The 20,459-nt window shown below is 49.3% G+C and overlaps 1 protein-coding gene across 1 annotated transcript in view; it reads left to right on the top strand.

Moving 5' to 3' along the window:
• Window positions 1-20,459, top strand: part of NME8 (NME/NM23 family member 8) — a 405,852-nt gene that overhangs the window by 217,311 nt on the left and 168,082 nt on the right. The window contains exon 11 of the mRNA XM_030207906.1: window positions 8,454-8,635. Coding sequence (XP_030063766.1) covers window positions 8,454-8,635 — 182 coding nt within the window. The remainder of the gene's footprint in view (window positions 1-8,453; window positions 8,636-20,459) is intronic.

Below are 20,459 nucleotides of genomic sequence, written 5' to 3'. Positions count from 1 at the left end.
TCTATCCTTTGCCTGAAAGTGAACGTGAGGCCTATCTGTGGCCTACCGTGGATTCTTTAATCACTGCGGTGACTAAGAAAACGGTGTTGCCGGTGGAAGGTGGCACGGCCCTAAAGGACGCCCAAGACAGAAGATTGGAGGCGGCCTTAAGGTCGTCCTTTGAGGCGGCTGCTTTAAGTTTGCAGGCCTCAGTTTGCGGCTCCTATGTGGCCAGGGCGTGCCTGACCATGGTGCAGCGGGCTTCCCCCTCGGATCATTCCTTGAGGGCTGATTGGCCGGCCCTGGAATTGGGCTTAGCCTATTTGGCAGACTTGCTGTATGATGTCTGCTGACCACGCCTCTAAATCCCGCCTGGCTAGATTGCCTTTTAAAGGCAAGCTGCTCTTTGGGGTCGAGCTGGACAAAATCGTGACCGATCTCGGCACGTCTAAGGGCAAGAAGTTACCAGAGGTCAGGGCTCGGGCTAGTACTCGCCCAGGTACCTCCAGAGGACGGTTTCAGGAAGCCCGTCGGTACCGCCCGGGCAGGTCGGGCTCTTCTGCCCCCTCTTCCTTCAAGAGGAACTTCTCCCCCCAAGCAGCATTCCTTTCGCAGAGACCGCCGTCCCGGAGGTGCTCCCTCCGGTCCTCCCCCAGGGTCTCGTACCCAATGACGTGGCCTTGGTCCACGCCCCAGTGCAGATTGGAGGACGGCTGTCCTCGTTTCTGGGCGAGTGGACCACAATAACTTCAGACGCTTGGGTGCTGGAAGTCATCAGAGACGGCTACAAGCTAGAGTTCTGCCGACCCTTAAGAGACGGGTTTGTACTCTCTCCCTGCAAGTCTCCGGTCAAAGCTGTGGTAGTGCAGCAGACCTTGGACAACCTGATCCGCCTGGGTGCGGTCGTTCCGGTTGCCAGAAAATCAGCTTGGCAAGGGGCGTTACTCCATTTACTTTGTGGTACCAAAGAAAGGAGGTTCTGTACGGCCTATCCTCGACCTCAAAGGGGTCAATCAGGCCTTGAAAGTTCGGCACTTTCGCATGGAGACTCTCCGCTCTGTTATAGCGCAGTGAAGGCAGGGGAGTACCTGGCATCCTTGGACATCAAGGAAGCGTACTTGCATATTCCCATCTGGCCTCCTCATCACGCTTTCTGCGTTTGCAGTCCGGGCCGACACTTCCAGTTCAGAGCCCTCCCGTTCGGGTTGGCTACTGCTCCGCGGACCTTCTCCAAAGTAATGGTGGTCATCGCGGCCTTCCTGAGGAAGGAAGGAGTACAAGTCCATCCTTATCTGGACGACTGGTTGATCCGAGCCCCCTCTTATGCAGAGTGCGGCAAAGCTGTGAACCGGGTGGTTGCTCTTTTGAGCTCCCTGGGGTGGATCATCAACTGGGAGAAAAGCCAGCTGCGCCCAACTCAGTCCCTGGAGTATCTGGGAGTTCGATTCGACACCCAAGTGGGCAGAGTGTTCCTGCAAGACAATCGGATTGTCAAGCTTCAGGCTCAGGTGGACCAGTTCCTAGTAGCCTCTCCTCTTCGGGCTTGGGACTATGTGCAGCTGTTGGGCTCTATGACGGCCACGATGGAAGTAGTGCCCTGGGCCAGGGCTCATATGAGACCACTACAACACTCTCTGCTGCAGCGCTGGACTCCGATGTCGGAGGATTATGCTGTGTGCCTTCCCTTGGACCCAGCAGTGCGCAAGGCGCTGAGCTGGTGGACGCAGACAGACAAGTTGTCTGCAGGAATGCCTCTGGTGACCCCGGAGTGGATTGTCGTCACGACGGACGCCTCTTTGTCGGGCTGGGAGCCCACTGCTTGGGAAGGACAGCGCAGGGGCTCTGGTCTCCTGCAGAGGCAAAGTGGTCTATCAACCTCCTGGAACTCAGAGCCATTCGGTTGGCGCTTTTGGAGTTCATCCCGGTACTGGCGTTGAAGCCAGTACGGGTCCTGTCGGACAATGCCACGGCTGTGGCCTATGTCAACCGCCAGGGAGGTACCAAGAGCGCTCCTCTAGCCAAGGAGGCCATGAATTTATGCCAGTGGGCGGAAAGCGAACCTGGAACAGCTGTCAGCGGCCCACATTGCCGGAGTCATGAATGTCAAGGCGGACTTTCTCAGTCGCCATACCTTGGAGCCCGGAGAGTGGCAGCTATCTGCTCAGGCGTTCTTGGACATCACGAAGCGCTGGGGCCAGCCGAGCCTAGATCTGATGGCGTCATCGGCCAATTGCCAAGTGCCGCGCTTTTTCAGCAGAGGACGGGACCCTCGATCCCTGGGAGTAGATGCTCTTCTCCAACAGTGGCCGACACAAGAGCTTCTCTATGTGTTCCCGCCCTGGCCCATGTTGGGCAGGGTGCTAGACCGGGTGGCAAATCATCCAGGCCGAATAATCCTGGTGGGTCCGGATTGGCCCAGACGTCCCTGGTATGCGGACTTGATCAGGCTCTCAGTCGACGAGCCTCTGCGGCTGCCAGTGGAGCAGGGCCTGTTACATCAGGGTCCCGTGGTGATGGAGGATCCCTCCCCCTTTGGTCTTACGGCCTGGCTATTGAGCGGCAGCGTCTGAGAAAGAAGGGCTTCTCAGACAAGGTCATCGCCACTATGCTGAGAGCGAGGAAGCGCTCTACTTCTACTGCTTACGCCAGGGTTTGGCGTACCTTTGCAGCGTGATGTGAAGCAGGCTCACTTTCTCCCTTCACTGCTCCAATTTCTTCAGTGTTGGCGTTCCTGCAAGAAGGTCTGGAGAAAGGCCTGTCGCTCAGTTTCCTTAAAGTCCAGGTAGCGGCGCTGGCTTGCTTCAGGGGCCGCCTGAAGGGTGCTTCCCTGGCTTCGCAGCCAGATGTGGTGCGCTTTCTCAAGGGAGTTAATCACCTGCGCCCTCCTCTGCACTCAGTGGTGCCTGCGTGGAATCTCAACCTGGTACTAAGAGCCTTGCAGAAGCCGCCTTTTGAACCCTTGTCGAGGGCATCTCTGAAAGACCTGACGTTGAAAGTAGTCTTTTTGGTGGCTATCACTTCAGCCAGAAGAGTTTCCGAGCTCCAGGCACTCTCATGTCGAGAGCCTTTTCTGCAGTTCACTGAGGCAGGAGTGACTATTCGCACAGTGCCTTCCTTCCTGCCCAAGATTGTTTCTCGCTTCCATGTGAATCAGCAGCTCTGTCTCCCTTCCTTTCGTAGGGAGGACTACCCAGAGGAATTCTCTGCTCTCAAATATCTGGATGTGAGACGAGTTATCATCAGATACTTGGAAGTGACCAATGATTTCCGGAAATCGGATCATCTGTTTGTCCTGTTTGCAGGTCCTCGTAAGGGTTTGCAGGCTGCTAAGCCTACAGTGGCAAGATGGGTCAAGGAAGCCATTGCAGCGGCTTATGTGGCCGCGGGGAAGGTGCCGCCTATCCAGCTGAAGGCTCACTCCACTAGAGCTCAGGCGGCCTCGATGGCAGAGGCCGGGTCCGTCTCCTTGGCAGAGATATGCAAGGCGGCAACTTGGGCATCGGCCCATACATTCTCCAAGCATTACCACTTGACTGTGGCTGCTCGGGCGGAGGCCCGGTTTGGAGCTTCAGTGTTGAGGTCAGGGATTTCAATGTCCCGCCCTGGGTGAGTACTGCTTCGGTACATCCCACCAGTCTATGGATTGATCAGCATGATGATATGGAAGGTAAATTATGTATCATACCTGATAATTTCTTTCCATTAATCATAGCTGATCAATCCATAGCCCCCTCCCAGATATCTGTACTGTTTATATTCTGGTTGAATTTTAGGTTCAAGTTTAGTCTTCAGTAACTTCAGGAGGACTTCGTGTTCAAGTTTTTTCACTTGGATTCTTCAAGAGTTGAGACGAGTTTGTGTTTACAGTGAGCTGCTGCATTCCTCTCCCCTCCGTTTTACGGGGCTGGATTGAGACTTAAATTCTGCCGGCACTCCCTCCCGCTTCGTGCGGCTGTAGGGCAGCTTTGTACCCCCTCCCGCTTCGGCGGTGTTAGGGTCAGGTCAGCTCCTCCCGCGGTTGCGGTTGCAGGATAAGCCAGATCCCCCCGCATCGGCGGGTGTGGTGTCCCTCCCCCGCTCCGCGGGGATGAGCTGGACGGATTCCCCTCCCCCACTTGTGTGGGGATGAGCTGGGTTAATTCCCCTCCCCCCGTTTCGGCGGTGGTGAGCTGGGCAGAGTGTCCCTTTGTGGGTGTAATTCTCTAAGTGCTGAGTTCTGCGGATGGAGCTTGGATATCGACATACTGAGGAGTTTCCGGCAGCACATGACCACATATAGGGAGGCAAAAGTTTGCTCTCTATCTCCACCTACTGGTAGATGGACACAACCCACCAGTCTATGGATTGATCAGCTATGATTAATGGAAAGAAAATTATCAGGTATGATACATAATTTTACCTTGCTCTCAATTCGTTCAAGGTTCAGGTGGCTGCATTGGTTTGTCATAGAGGCAAGATACAGAATGCCTTGTTGGCTGCTCACCCTGCTATAGTGCGATTCCTCAAGGGAGTCATTCATGTACATCCCCCTCTCCACAATATTTGTGCTCTGTGGAGTCTTCAAGTGGTTCTTAAGGCTCTTCAGTTGACACTCTTTGAGCCCCTTTGGCAACTTTTAAAGACAGTATTTCTAGGTGCCATTTCATCAGCACGGAGAGTTTCAGAACTTCAAGCTGGCTCTTGCAGGAATCTTTCTCTATTTTTCTGACTCAGGAGTTTCCATACAGACAGTTCCATCATTTTTGACAAAGATTGTATCTCCTTTTCATGTAATTCAGACTGTTTCTTCCTTCTTTTTCCAGGGAGGTCTATTCTGCAGAATATACTTCCCTGCAATTGTTGGATGTAAATCACGTCCTTGCGCGCTATCTTAGCGCTACCAATGATTTCAGGCAGTCTGTTTATCTTTTTGTGCTCTTTGCGGAAAGAGTTTGCCGGCCTCCAAAGTAACAGTGGCTCAGTGGCTTAAGGTGGCTGTTTTCTTCAACTTACTTTCTGAGGGGTAGATCTGCCCCCATGCATGTCAAGGCTTATTCTACTAGGTCTTTGGCAGAGTATAGGGCAATTTTGTTGGCAGATATCTGCCAGTCAGTGATGTGGTGGTCTTCTCATTCCTTTGTTAAGCATTACGATTTGAATGTGTCTGCTCGGAGCAGATGCTTTCTTCAGGGCCACAGTTCATGCTGCAGGGATTTCAAAGTCCCTCCCCTCTTAAGGATTGCTTTTATACATCTCATTTGTCCAGACTCATCCTTGGAACATAATGTAAGAAAAATTAGTTAATTACCTGATAATTTTCTTTCTTTAGTCCCAAAAGATCAGTCCAGACCCTGCCCATCAATGATGGTTTTGGAACCAGAACAATAGAAACACCCAAAATTACATAGAACCTGGAAAAACAAAGCAGTGAAAGAGAGTAACTTCCAGAGAAAAAACTCCATCCTTTAGATAGAAAAAGAACTATGAAATAACGAGCAAAACTCATGCCTTAGAAATAATGGAACCAGAACAATACAAACACCCAAAATTACATAGAACCTTGAAAAACTATTATTTCTAAGGCATGAGTTTTGCTCGTTATTTCATAGTTCTTTTTCTATCTAAAGGATGGAGTTTTTTCTCTGGAAGTTACTCTCTTTCACTGCTTTGTTATTAAATACTGATTTGGTTGTTAAGTGCAGGAGCTTATGAGGCACAACTCAGAGTTCTCTATCTCCACCTGCTGACGGATGGTCACAACCCATTTGTCTGGACTGATTCTTTGGGACTAAAGGAAGTAAATTTATCAGTTAATTAATTTTTCCATACACTAGTGGCACCTAACTGTAGGTGCCTTGTTATAGAATAAGGGGGGCACCAAGTTTCCTCCTACACATTCACACTCGTATTTACACGAGAGGTTGGAAAAATTTCCATGAGGCCTACTCTGCATGTTTTCCCCACACGTTCCTTTCCTTGTCCTCCTTAGATCAAAGTAATCTGACTGAATGGGTCCATATTTTTTCCATTAGTAACTTGTAATACATTTCAACATATCAGCTATGATGATTTTGTTTGTTTCTAATGAATGCACATCCTAACTAAGAAGCTTTATATTTTTTCCATTCTTTCCGCTCCTTAGATCAATATAGTTGGAGTGTATGGGGCCATATTTTTTCTATTAATAATTTGGTGGGATACTTCAGCATATTGGCTATGTTAATTTCTCTTTGGGGTCATTCCATGCCAAGTGGTCTAAAATTAAAAACGTTCCCACCATCATGTTCTCCAATTTTGTTCAAATTTTATCTGTTGCGCGAGTCAGGTGTTAGATGAAGTTTCCCAAAATTTGAGGTCTCTAACTGCAATAGTTGCAGATCTAGACCCCCTTTTCTGAAAGGTTGTCAGTCCATGAGCGCGTGACATTTACCAAAATGCCATTTTATGCCATTTTTGGGGTCTATAACATCCAAACACATTTATAAGAATGGCTAAAAAAATTCAAATCCTGTACAGTTTTTTGATGCTAATTCCGATGAAATACATTTTAATATTATGGATGCAAAATCCAGTCAAACAAGTTGTCTCAAAATGTGCATCAAAATTGGTCGCAACTCATCGGAACATATTTGGACCAATATTCACACCGCAGCAACTTCCATGCAAACAAAGATACAGACTTGAAATTTTGTACAAGCATTATGCTTGTGCTGGACATAACACTGCCAGATTTGCAACTAACCAGCATCTATAACCACCCTGCAGGATCTCTTCAAAGTTGACACTGTCAGCGGCAAATGGTAAAATGTACCAAAGTTCAAAGCCAATTTATTAAAAAAGAGTCTGCCTGAATCAGCTTGTGAACAGTATCATCTGAAAGAGAAAATTGTGCTCTACAACACTGATATGTTTTGTTTTGCAATGCCACCATTAAGTAGCCATTTACTCAGGTCAAAGTATGTTATATTTGTGTGCACGATGTATTGCGTTGGTCCATGATGGCTGAGCCATTACTGGTTATCACATTGAAACCAGCATCGCCATAGGGGCCACGCTCGATAGCCATGCAGTAACAGCCACGGGTGGGTATCTTTACTGCAGGATCCCAAGCCTGATTGTGGGTTTCTTTACTGTAGGATCCCAAGCCTGATTGTGTGTTTCTTTACTGCAGGTTCCCAAGCCTGCCTTCTTCAGTTACTTCACTGCAGGTTCCCAGCCTGCTTCTTCAGTTACTTCATCATTCTGGAAAGCATCATTGATCTGCAAGAGAGAACGGTTTCAGGAAAAACTATATTGCGAGCCAGATGATGTCACTGATGGAGCTGGAATAACAGCAATGATACGTTGTTATGGGAGCCAGCAAGTATCGTGTCTTACCGGCCAATAAAATGAAAGTAGCGAGACATGAGGATGCATAAAGCTTATGAAAGCATCTTCTCTGTCGACTGATGTTTCACAAAAATTCCAATCCACCATAAATGCAAGCAACATACTGCCCAGGCTGAAGATTTGTGACTTATCTATTTGTTCAGCATCACTAATTTATTAAGCTGAATATTCACCTGAGATGGCATGACCAAACTGATAACAGTGCACAATAAACGATTGGACAATAACGAATAAAATACGAATGAATAAATAATTATATCAATACTTTTAAGCGACTATTAAGACTCAATTTCCTATAAATGAAGAAAAATTAGTGCATCAAGCGTACTAAATATAAGATACTTTGACCTGAGCAAATGGCTACTTAATGGTGGCATTGCAGAACAAAAACATATCAGTGTTGTAGAGCACAATTTTCTCTTTCAGATGATACTGTTCACAAGCTGATTCAGGCAGACTCTTTTTAAATAATTGGCTTTGAACTTTGGAACATTTTACCATTTGCGCTGATGGTGCCAAATTTGAAGAGATCCTGCAGGGTGGTTATAGATGCTGGTTAGTTGCATATCTGGCAGTATTATGTCCAGCACAAGCATAATGCTTGTTCAAAATTTCAAGTCTGTATCTTTGTTTGCATGGAAGTTGTTGCAGTCTGAATATTGGTCCAAATATGTTCCGATGAGTTGCGACCAATTTTGATGCACACTTTGAGTCAACTTGTTTGACTGGATTTTGCATCCATAATGTTAAAATGTATTTCATCGGAATTAGCATCAAAAACTGTACAGGATTTGAATTTTTTAGCCATTCTTATAAATATGTTTGGATTTTATTAGACCCCAAAAATGGCATTTTGGTAAATGTCACGTGCTCATGGACTGACAACCTTTCAGAAAAGGGGGTCTAGATCTGCAACTATTGCAGTTAGAGACCTCAAATTTTGGGAAACTTGGTTTAACACCTGACTCGTGCAACAGATAAAATTTGAATAAAATTGGAGACATGATGGTGGGAAGGTTTAGACCACTTGGCATGGAATGACCCTTTGTTTTGAAAGCAGTTCTTAAAATAGCATTTAGAATTTATATTACATCTTTTCATTCTAGGCTAATATTGAAAATCTTGTCAAATTTATGTCAAATGGACCTTTCTGTGCTGTAATAATTTCTCAAGAACATAAACCTGCTCCTAAATTTAATGGATTGACTGAATCAGAAAAAGAAGATACTGAACCAGAAAAAGAAGCAGATGTGCATGAGAGAGATGATACAGAACAAAAGAAACTTGGGTATAATTTAATTGCCTTTTTTAAAATTAAAAATGTATCAGCGATATTCAAAAGGACTTATGTAATCAGCATTGGATGCTAACACATACGTCCTTTTCTTTTGAAATTTACAGTTTACAGCATTTAACTTATGGCCATTTCAGTGTTTGGTCAAAAGTTCTGTGTTTTAGGGGATGCGGAATTGGAAACATTCTGCAGTCAATATTCTGCGTGGTTTAAATGAGCAAGAGAGTCTCTTGCCCGCTTAAACTACATGGAGAGGGCTGAGAACCGGTAGTGCTACTGAATATTGTTTCTAACTGCTTCTGAGCGCAAAAGCGGCCAGTTCATGGTGGTTTGTGGATAGAGCTGGAAAGTAATCAGGTTCAAGCAGTATTATGCTGGTGTCCACATAACTAAATGTCCAAATAGGCCGCACAAAAGACTGTCCTAACTTTGACTGCTTAGATACGTGAGTTCCGGTACCTACATAATTTCCAAGTAGCAATCTGATGGTTCCTGTGCTCGCCCCTCCCTTCCTCCCCCACAAAAAGGCAGCCCCTTCTTGCACCCCCATATAGCATCAGCCCCTCCCTGAATCCCCATATAGCATCAGCCCCTCCCTGAATAGTGATGGCCCTTCCCAGACATACCTTGATATGCCTCCCCCATTCATAGAAAGCACATAAAAATGAAGGCAGATAAAGACTGTATGGTCTCAAAATGGCTGCTGTGACCTCTAGAGGTAGACTTGTGGTACTAGTAAAGATCGCATCCGCAATTGTGAGACCAGATCTAACATGGGCAGGAGCAACTTGAGTTTGTTCCTGCCTGAACAGCTCTCCTTAGACCACCAGGGATAGTAATGTAAGCTCAGGGGAGCTTACAGGTGGATGCTTGGGTGGAAGATGAAATGGAGGAGGCTTCTGGGATGGGGCTCCAAGAAGGGGAGACTGCTATTAGGGGGATGGTCCTGGAAGGGGCTGATTCTATTGGGGGTATCCAGAAGGGGGGCTGCTTTTGGGAGGGGGGGTTTGACCACAAAGTGGGAATTTATGGAGCCCTTATAAATCTCCTTATGGGGGGTTCTGGTCAGTATTCAGCTTGTACCCTCATAAGTGACTTATGAGGGTCCTGGATAAGTGCTGACAGCTAGGAGAAGTGTGGTCATACTGGGATAGTCAATGCTGGTGCCTGGGCATGGCCCAGCATTGAATATTTGGGTCTAATTTAGTTGGTAACAGTTAGCGCTTTAAAAAACGCTGAGTTCTTTCGGATGAATATTAACTGACCTATATGTATTTTAAGGGGGGGGGGGCAATGTAATATCGATAGCAGCACTATCAGGTTGCTATTTGGATAACTGTATCCATTTAGAAAGATCACCAAATAGTAGTCCTAACAATTGGTTAACTTTTCTGTTTATATTAAGCATTCCTAGCTAAATGGATAGTGCCACTGAGTATTGGCAAAAAAAGATAAGCTCTTGCTTATCTTTATATGGCAGCTGAACTATTGAGTATTGCTCCATAACTAATTAAATAGGTTAATAATCTGCCACTATGGTAAGCATTTTTTTAAATGCTGGCTGCATCAGGTAAAAATATTTCTGGGTATTCAGCACTAGTTTCTGGATAGTGACCAGTGCTAATATCCAAATAAGATGGTCAGCACCAGAGTTATCCAGATAATGGCAATATCCAGTCTGCTGTCTGGATAAGATATCCAAAGGACTTAGGTCAGAGTTCTATCTATGGTAATTTATCCAGATAAGTTATCTTAATTGCAAACTGACTATTGCTACTATTTGGATAAATTCTGGGACTATTCCAGCTCACCCCACATTTTGCCCTAGCACTTTCTACATACTGTAGAGGCAGTCTCTAAGAATATTCAGAGGCTTTGTATACTACTACTACTTATCATTTCTATAGCGCTACTAGACATACGCAGTGCTGTACACTGGACATAAAGAAACAGTTCCTGATCGACAGAGCTTACAATCTAATTAGGACAAACAAACAGGACAAATAAAAGATAAGGGAATTACTAAGGTGGGAATGATAAAACACGGGTACTGAACAATTGAGTAAGGGTTAGGAGTTAAAAGCAGCATCAAAAAGGTCGGCTTTTAGCCTAGATTTGAAGATGGCCAGAGATGGGGGCTTGACGTAACAGCTCAGGAAGTCTATTCCAGGCATATGGTGCAGCAAGATAAAAAGAACAGAGTCTGGAGTTAGCGGTGGAGGGAGGAGAAGGGTACAGATAAGAGAGATTTACCCAGTGAACGGAGTTCCCGGGGAGGAGTGTAGGGAGAGATAAGAGTGGAGAGGTACTGAGGAGCTGCAGAGTGAATGCACTTATAGGTCAGTAAGAGGAGTTGAACTGTATGTGAAACGGATAAGGAGCCAGTGAAGTGACTTGAGAAGTGGGCTAATATGAGCATAGCGACAATGGCAGAATATAAGTCATGCAGCAGAATTTTGAACAGATTGAAAAGGAGAGAGATGGCTAAGTGGGAGACCTGTGAGAAGCAAGTTGCAATAGTCTAAGTGAGAGGTGAGTGTGGATAAGGGTTCTGGTAGTGTGCTCAGAAAGGAAAGGATGAATTCTGGTGATATTATAGAGAAAGAAATGACTGGTTTTTAGCAGTCTGTTGAATATGAGTCAGAGAAGGAGAGAGAGGAGTCAAGATGACCGCAAGGTTACGAGCTGTTGAGACAGAGAGGATGTGAGTGTTATCCACAGAGATTGAGAATGGGGGAAGAGGAGAGGTTGGTTTAGGGGGAAAGATAAGAAGCTTAGTCTTGGTCATGTTTAGTTTCATATGGCGGTGAGACATCCAGGCAGCAATGTCAGAAAGGCAGGCTAATACTTTGGCCTGGATTCCTGCTGAGATTTCTGGTGTGGAGAGGTAGATCTGGGAGTCATCAGCGTAAAGGTGATACTGAAACCATGGAATGAGATCAGAGTACCAAGGGAAGAAGTATAGAGGAAGAAAAGAAGAGGTCCCAAGGACAGATCCCTGAGGTACACCAACTGATAATGGGATAGAAGTGGAGGAGGATCCACCAGAGTATACACTAAAAGAGCACAGGAAGGTAGGTAGCGGATTCTAGAGGTCAGCCAAGGCTGAGGTTTGGTACACCTTACAGAATGGAGAATGGAAGGAGTGAGAGTATCCAGAGCAGAGGAGAGAATAGTATTATAGGAAGAGACAGCCTCATTGACAGACTTGGATAACATAGTGGTTGAGAAGAGATTTGAAACAGATTAGATGGGTCAATACAGGGCCGTGCCAAGGGTCTGTGGCGCCCCCCTGCAAGGGATCGGGTGTGGCGCCCCCCCCCACGCAGGGGATCGGGTGCAGCCCCCCTCGTGTAGATGATTGCTGTCCTCTCTCCCCTGCCCTCCCGCTCCCATGTCCCAACTGCCCGCCCTCTTCTCCCCCCAACAAAATCTCTTTAAATTTACCTCCGTCCGGCTGGCAGGGCAGCGAACGGCGCAGCGTCAGTGAAGGAGGCGGCGCTCCTGACGTCTCTACTGGTCTTCCCTTCGCTCAGTGTCCCGCCTTCTTCTGACATCATTTTCCTTGACGTCAGAAGAAGGCGGGACATTGAGCGAAGGGAAGACCAGTAGAGACGTCAGGAGCGCCGCCTCCTTCACTGACGCTGCGCCGTTCGCTGCCCTGCCAGCCGGACGGAGGTAAATTAAAAGAGATTTTGTTGGGGGAGAAGAGGGCGGGCAGTTGGGACATGGGAGCGGGAGGGCGAGGCAAGCATGGCGCGGCGGGGCGCCCCCCTGCCACGCTTACCTCGCTTACCGCATTGGCACGGCCCTGGGTCAATAGCCTGAAGATTCCTAAATGTATTGGTTGAGATTGGATGAGACTGGGGGAAGGGTGTTTGAGTGTGAAAGTTATCAGATGATGGCCATATAAATAGTGACTCTGAATGTTCTTGTCAGCAACAGTTATCCCAATAGCTGGAACTGTTATCTGAATAAGTGCTTTTGAATATTGACCTGAAAATGTATTAGATCCAGTTATAGTGTAACTTATATGTGTATGATGGAATAACTAGTGTAGAGCAGCTATTACTATTCTCAGTGAAAGCACAAATTGACATTTATAACCCTAACCACCTTACTGGGCAGATCAGATGGTTTTTGTCTGCCATCATATACTATGTTAAAGGCCCTTTTTCTAAGCTGTGTTAAGCAGCTGACATGTATTTTACCATATGGTAGATGTTATTCTCCGAGGACAAGCAGGCTGCTTGTTCTCACTGATGGGTGAGGTCCACGGCAGCCCCTCCAATCGGAAACTTCACTAGCAAAGGCCTTTGCTAGTCCTCGCGCGCCCATGCGCACCGCGCATGCGCGGCCGTCTTCCGCCCGAACCGGCTCGTGTTCGTCAGTTTTCTTTTGTCCGCGCTCGGTACGGTCGTGTTTTCGCCGTGTCGGGCCGCGCAAAGTCGACCTCGCGCGTTCGTCGTGTTGTTCAAAAAAAAAAACCATTCTGTGTGGAAAAAGACTCTTTGGTCTTTTTTCCCCCCGCTATTTTCAGCTTTTTTGCCCCGGTAAGTTTTCTTTCGTCGTCGGGGTAGGCCGCTTTTAGGCCTCGGGTCGAAGTTTTCTTCCCCTTGTTTTTTCGGTGCCTTTTCCGCCATTTCGACTTTTGATCTCGCCGGCGTGATATTTCCACCCATGGCATCGAAGTCTCCCAGCGGCTTCAAGAAGTGCACCCAGTGCGCCCGGGTCATCTCGCTCACTGACAGGCACGCTTCGTGTCTTCAGTGCTTGGGGGCTGGGCACCGCCCGCAGGCCTGTAGTCTGTGTTCCCTTTTGCAAAAGCGGACTCAGGTAGCGAGATTGGCCCAGTGGAACGTTTTGTTCTCGGGCTCTTCATCGGCCACCGGGGGTAATCGAGTGCATCGACGTCCTTCAGTGTCCAGAGCTTCATCCTCGGCCGCCAGTGCATCGAGTGCATCAAGGCATCGGCCCTCTGCATCGGCGCTGAGACATCGGACAGCTGCATTGACGTCGGTGGTACCGGGACCTCTTCGGCTGATGTTGTCGGACGGTGGTGCTTCGTCTGGAGTGCAGGTGAGGGCTGTCCATTCCCCTGCTGGTGGCGGTGAGCCTTCGGGTGGGTCTCCCCTACCCTGAGGGCTCCTGCGGTACAGCCCCCCCCGAGACCGACCTCCTTCGGCCTCGGCCCCGAGGAAGCGACGGCTGGATTCTACGTCCTCCTCGTCGGTGCCGGGAAGCTCCGGTGACATGCTTCGTTCCAAGAAGTCGAAGAAGCATCGTCATCGGTCTCCTTCCCGTGTCGGCACCGAGAGCTCTGGGTCGCCGAGGGAGTCAGCACCCAGCAGGCATCGGCACCGAGAGGAACGCTCACCCTCTGTTCAGGAGGTGTCGATGCGCTCCACTCTGGACAGCCCGGAACAGCCTCCACGCCCGGAACAGGTTCTGACGTCGACTCCTGCATCGACCTCCATGCCTTTCTCTGCAGCCGCTCTGAACGAGAGCCTCCGGGCCGTTCTCCCAGAGATTCTGGGAGAGCTGTTGCGCCCTACCCCTCCGGTACCGGCGGTGCTTGCGCCACCGGTACCGTCGAGCGTGGCGCCGGCTGGCCCATCGCCCGAGGGTGAGGTCTCCGGCGTCGGTGCCGCGTTGCGGTACCGGCTGCCGCCGCCTCCCAGGAAGGCTCCCCGACTACGTCGGCGGAGGGAGCTTCGCCGATGCGGGCGAGGGAGTCTACCTCTCGACGCCCCCATCGTGGACGTGGCTCCACAGAGTCGAGTCGGGCTAGGTTGCAGACACAGGTCCGTGAACTTGTGTCTGACACCGAGGGTGAGGCCTCGTGGGAAGAGGAAGAAGACCCCAGATATTTCTCTGATGAGGAGTCTGAAGGTCTTTCTTCCGATCCCACTCCCTCTCCTGAGAGACAGCTTTCTCCTCCCGAGAGTCTGTCTTTTGCTTCCTTTGTCCGGGAGATGTCTACGGCCATCCCCTTCCCAGTGGTTGTGGAGGACGAGCCCAGGGCCTGAATGTTTGAGCTCCTGGACTATCCTTCTCCACCTAAGGAAGCGTCCACTGTACCATGCACCATGTCCTAAAAAAAGACATTGCTGGCGAACTGGACCAAGCCTCTAACTAATCCCCACATTCCCAAGAAGATCGAGTCCCAGTACCGGATCCATGGGGACCCAGAGCTGATGCGCACTCAGTTGCCTCATGACTCTGGAGTTGTGGATCTGGCCCTAAAGAAGGCTAAGAGTTCTAGAGAGCATGCTTCGGCGCCCCCGGGCAAAGACTCTAGAACCTTAGACTCCTTTGGGAGGAAGGCCTACCATTCCTCTATGCTCGTGGCCAAAATTCAGTCCTACCAGCTCTACACGAGCATACACATGCGGAACAATGTGCGGCAGTTGGCGGGCTTGGTTGATGCGCTTCTCCCTGAGCAAGCCAAGCCTTTTCAGGAGGTGGTCAGGCAGCTGAAGGCGTGCAGAAAATTCCTGGCCAGAGGGGTGTATGACACCTTTGATATTGCGTCCAGGGCCGCTGCTCAAGGTGTGGTGATGCGCAGGCTCTCATGGCTGCGTGCCTCCGACCTGGAGAATAGAATCCAGCAGCGGATTGCGGACTCGCTTGCCGTGCGGATAATATTTTTGGAGAGAAAGTCGAACAGGTGGTAGAGCAGCTCCACCAGCGGGACACCGCATTCGACAAGTTCTCCCGCCGGCAGCCTTCAGCCTCTACCTCTACAGGTAGAAGATTTTTTTGGGGGAAGGAAGACTGTTCCCTACTCTTCTGGCAAGCGTAGGTACAATCCTCCTTCCGACAGCCTGCGGCCCAGGCTAAGCCCCAGCGCGCTCGCTCTCTCGTCAGCAGCGTGCGCCTCAGCAAGGCCCCTCGGCTCCCCAGCAAAAGCAAGGGACGAGCTTTTGACTGGCTCCAGCAGAGCATAGCCGACATCCAAGTGTCAGTGCCCGGGGCGACCTGCCAGTCGGAGGGAGGTTGAAAGCTTTTCACCAAAGGTGGCCTCTCATAACCTCGATCAGTGGGTTCTCCAAATAGTCCGGCAAGGATACACCCTCAATTTGGCCTCAAAACCTCCAATTGTCCACCGGGAGCTCAATCCTACAGCTTCCAACACAAGCAGGTACTTGCAGAGGAACTCTCCGCCCTTCTCAGCGCCAATGCGGTCGAAGCCCGTGCCATCCGGGCAAGAAGGGCTGGGATTCTATTCCAGGTACTTCCTTGTGGAAAAGAAAACAGGGGGGATGCGTCCCATCCTAGACCTAAGGGCCCTGAACAAATATCTGGTCAAAGAAAAGTTCAGGATGCTTTCCCTGGGCACCCTTCTCCCCATGATTCAGCAAAACGATTGGCTATGCTCTCTGGACTTGAAGGATGCCTACACGCACATCCCGATACTGCCAGCTCACAGACAGTATCTGCGATTCAGCTGGGCACACGTCACTTCCAGTACTGTGTGCTACCCCTTTGGGCTCGCCTCTCTGCGCCCAGAGTGTTCACGAAGTGCTTGGCTGTAGTAGCAGCGGCACTTCGCAGACTGGGGGTACACGTGTTCCCATATCTCGACGATTGGCTGGTGAAGAACAATCCGAGGCAGGAGCCCTGCAAGTCCATGCAGGATGACTATTCGCCTCCTGGAGCTACTGGGGTTTGTGATAAATTATCCAAAGTCCCACCTTCTCCCAGTGCAGAAACTCGAATCATAGGAGCTGTGCTGGATTCTCGGACGGCTCGTGCCTATCTCCCAGAGACGAGAGCCAACAACTTGTTGTCCCTCATCTCGCGGGTGCGAGCGTCCCAGCAGATCACAGCTCGGAAGATGTTGAGATTGCTAGGCCACATGGCCTCCACAGTTCATGTGACTCCCATGGCCCGCCTTCACATGAGATCTGCTCAATGGACCCTAGCTTCCCAGTGGTTTCAGGCTGCTGGGGATCTAGAAGACGTAATCCACCTGTCCACGAGTTTTCTCGAATCCCTGTATTGGTGGACGATTTGCTCCAATCTGACTCTGGGACGTCCCTTCCAAATTCCTCAGCCTCAAAAAGTGCTGACCACGGATGCGTCTCTCCTGGGTGTGGGAGCTCATGTCGAGGGGCTTCACACCCAAGGAAGCTGGTCCCTCCAGGGACGCGATCTTGCAGATCAATCTTCTGGGAGTTACGAGCGATCTGGAACGCTCTGAAGGCTTTCAGAGATCGGCTGTCCCATCAAATTATCCAAATTCAGACAGACAACCAGGTTGCCATGTACTACGTCAACAAGCAGGGGGGCACCGGATCTCGCCCCCTGTGTCAGGAAGCCGTCAGCATGTGGCTCTGGGCTTCGCCGTCACGGCATGGTGCTCCAAGCCACATATCTGGCAGGCGTAAACAACAGTCCTGGCCGACAGGTTGAGCAGGATTATGCAACCTCACGAGTGGTCGCTCAATTCCCGTGTAGTGCGACAGATCTTCCAGGTGTGGGGCACCCCCTTGGTAGATCTCTTCGCATCTCGAGCCAACCACAAAGTCCCTCAGTTCTGTTCCAGGCTTCAGGCCCACGGCAGACTGGCATCGGAATGCCTTCCTCCTGGACTGGGGGGAGGGTCTGCTGTATGCTTATCCTCCCATACCTCTGGTGGGGAAGACTTTGTTGAAACTCAAGCAAGACCGAGGCACCATGATTCTGATTGCTCCTTTTTGGCCGTGTCAGATCTGGTTCCCTCTTCTTCTGGAGTTGTCCTCCGAAGAACCGTGGAGATTGGAGTGTTTTCCGACCCTCATCACGCAGGACGAAGGGGCGCTTCTGCATCCCAACCTCCGGTCCCTGGCTCTCACGGCCTGGATGTTGAGAGCGTAGACTTTGCCTCTTTGGGTCTGTCAGAGGGTGTCTCCCATATCTTGCTTGCTTCCAGGAAAGATTCCACCAAGAGGAGTTACTTCTTTCTGTGGAGGAGGTTTGCCGTCTGGTGTGACAGCAAGGCCCTAGATCCTCGCTCTTGTCCTACACAGACCCTGCTTGAATACCTTCTGCACTTGTCTGAGTCTGGTCTCAAGACCAACTCCGTAAGGGTTCACCTTAGTGCAATCAGTGCATACCATTACCGTGTGGAAGGTAAGCCGATCTCAGGACAGCCTTTAGTTGTTCGCTTCATGAGAGGTTTGCTTTTGTCAAAGCCCCTGTCAAGCCTCCTACAGTGTCATGGGATCTCAATGTCGTTCTCACCCAGCTGATGAAACCTCCTTTTGAGCCACTGAATTCCTGCATCTGAAGTACTTGACCTGGAAGGTCATTTTCTTGTGGCAGTAACTTCAGCTCGTAGAGTCAGTGAGCTTCAGGCCCTGGTAGCCCAGGCCCCTTACACCAAATTTCATCATAACAGAGTAGTCCTCCGCACTCACCCTAAGTTCTTGCCAAAGGTTGTGTCGGAGTTCCATCTGAACCAGTCAATTGTCTTGCCAACATTCTTTCCCCGTCCTCATTCCTGCCCTGCTGAACGTCAGCTGCACACATTGGACTGCAAGGAGAGCATTGGCCTTCTATCTGGAGCGGACACAGCCCAACAGACAGTCCGCCCAATTGTTTGTTTCTTTTGATCCCAATAGGAGGGGAGTGGCTGTGGGGAAACGCACCATATCCAATTGGCTAGCAGATTGCATTTCCTTCACTTACGCCCAGGCTGGGCTGGCTCTTGAGGGGTCATGTCACGGCTCATAATGTTAGAGCCATGGCTGCGTCGGTAGCCCACTTGAAGTCAGCCTCTATTGAAGAAATTTGCAAAGCTGCGACGTGGTCATCTGTCCACAATTCACATCTCATTACTGCCTGCAGCAGGATACCCGACGCGACAGTCGGTTCGGGCAGGTCAGTTCTTCAGAACCTGTTTGGGCTTTAGGATCCAACTCCACCCCCCGAGGGCCCCTGTTTGTTCTGTTCCAGGCTGCACTCTCAGTTAGTTGGTAATTTTTAGGTCAATCTCAGTTATGTCCTCGCCGTTGCGAGGGCCCAATTGACCATGGTTGTTGTTTGAGTGAGCCTGGGGGCTAGGGATACCCCATCAGTGAGAACAAGCAGCCTGCTTGTCCTCGGAGAAAGCGAATGCTACATACCTGTAGAAGGTATTCTCCGAGGACAGCAGGCTGATTGTTCTCACAAACCCGCTCGCCTCCCTTTGGAGGTTGTGTCTTCCCTTGTCTTTGTCTTGCTAAATACGGGACTGACGAACACGAGCCGGTTCCGGGTTCGGGCGGAGACGGCCGCGCATGCGCGGTGCGCATGGGCGCGCGAGGACTAGCAAAGGCCTTTGCTAGTGAAGTTTCCGATTGGAGGGGCTGCCCGTGGACGTCACCCATCAGTGAGAACAATCAGCCTGCTGTCCTCGGAGAATACCTTCTACAGGTTTGTAGCATTCGCTTTGCAGGCCTGCCCTAATGTCTTAATCACTAAAAAAGTAGCCAGCACATAAAAAATCAAATTTTAGCTGCCTAATATGGGACTAGTCAGCTGTGATAGCTAGTGCACGAGTCCGATAGAACTGCTGCCAACAGATAAAGTGATGTGGTGGCAATCCCCCTGACCTTCCAATTCCCTACCCTGATGCCTGATCCCTCTCTTGATCTACCACTCCAATGTCTGAATTCTCTCCCCCACCCCAATGTCTGAGCCTTCTCCCAACCCTCTCGAGATCTGGTTTCCCCCTCCTCAAGGTCTGATCCTTCTCCTGATTACCTCCCTGATCTGATCCCACCCCATTGGACATATCCCCACTCCTGACAGAAAAATCCTAACTCCCAGTGCTCTACCCACCCTCACCCACCAGTGCTATTTATTACCTTTAAAAGTGGACTAACATAGCTACCACACCACTAGTATCATATAAGAAGTATGTATGTCAGCCCTGCCTATACCCTGCCCATACCCCTCCCCGTGAACACGCCCCTTTGCAGTTACAAACCATTTTAGCTCCTACTTTAGGTTTGCCTGACATTTACACGCTTAAGTGTGTACTTATGTGTGTAAATGGCAGTATTCAATAAATTTAAGCTCACAAGTGGTGTTTATATTTAGGTGACCTTTTATAGAATGAGGAGGTAAGTGCCTAAGTGCATGATTGCCTTGTTAAAGTCTGCTTTTAATGTTCCTATTTAATGTTCAATTACCTTACCCAATATTGACTGGATAAACATAACATCAGCTAAGCTAGGGGGTAAATTTCGTAGATGAAATAAAGGACTGCTTCTTGGAGTAGCTGGTTCATGAACCAACAAGAGGGGGAACAATTCTAGAATTAGTGCTTAGGGGTTCACATGATCAAGTGCAAGAGATAGCAGTGCTGGAGCCACTTGAAAACAGTGACTATAAGATGATCAAATTTGATTTTCCAACTGCAGTAAGTACACACAGGAAATCCAGTACGTTGGCATTTAACTTTCAAACAGAATACTGTGATAAAATGAGGATAAATGCAGTTAGAAAGTTAGAAAAAGCAGCCAGCAAGAGGTCTAAAGCTTACACCAGATACATTCCACAGATTAAAAAAGGTTGAAAGAAAGCTGACAGTTGTTGCTTTTGGTGAGCCTGGAAGAGCTAGGGATTCCCCCACTTGTCTGAACAGATAGGCCTGCTTGTCCTCAGAGAAAGCAAAGATACCTGTGGCAGGTATTTTCCGAGGAAGCAAACACCCACAGAAGGTGAGCTCTCCACAGGAAAACCAACAGGGTAAGACAAACAGTGGATCCAATAAAAGTCCTCTCACAATGAGTGTCTTCCTGAACAAGGTCTTTATTCACAATAGCACAATTGACCCGACACGTGA

Source organism: Microcaecilia unicolor, chromosome 1, assembly GCF_901765095.1.
Source record: "Microcaecilia unicolor chromosome 1, aMicUni1.1, whole genome shotgun sequence".
Classification (NCBI taxonomy): Eukaryota; Metazoa; Chordata; class Amphibia; order Gymnophiona; family Siphonopidae; genus Microcaecilia; species Microcaecilia unicolor.
This window is presented reverse-complemented; position numbering and strand designations above follow the sequence as displayed.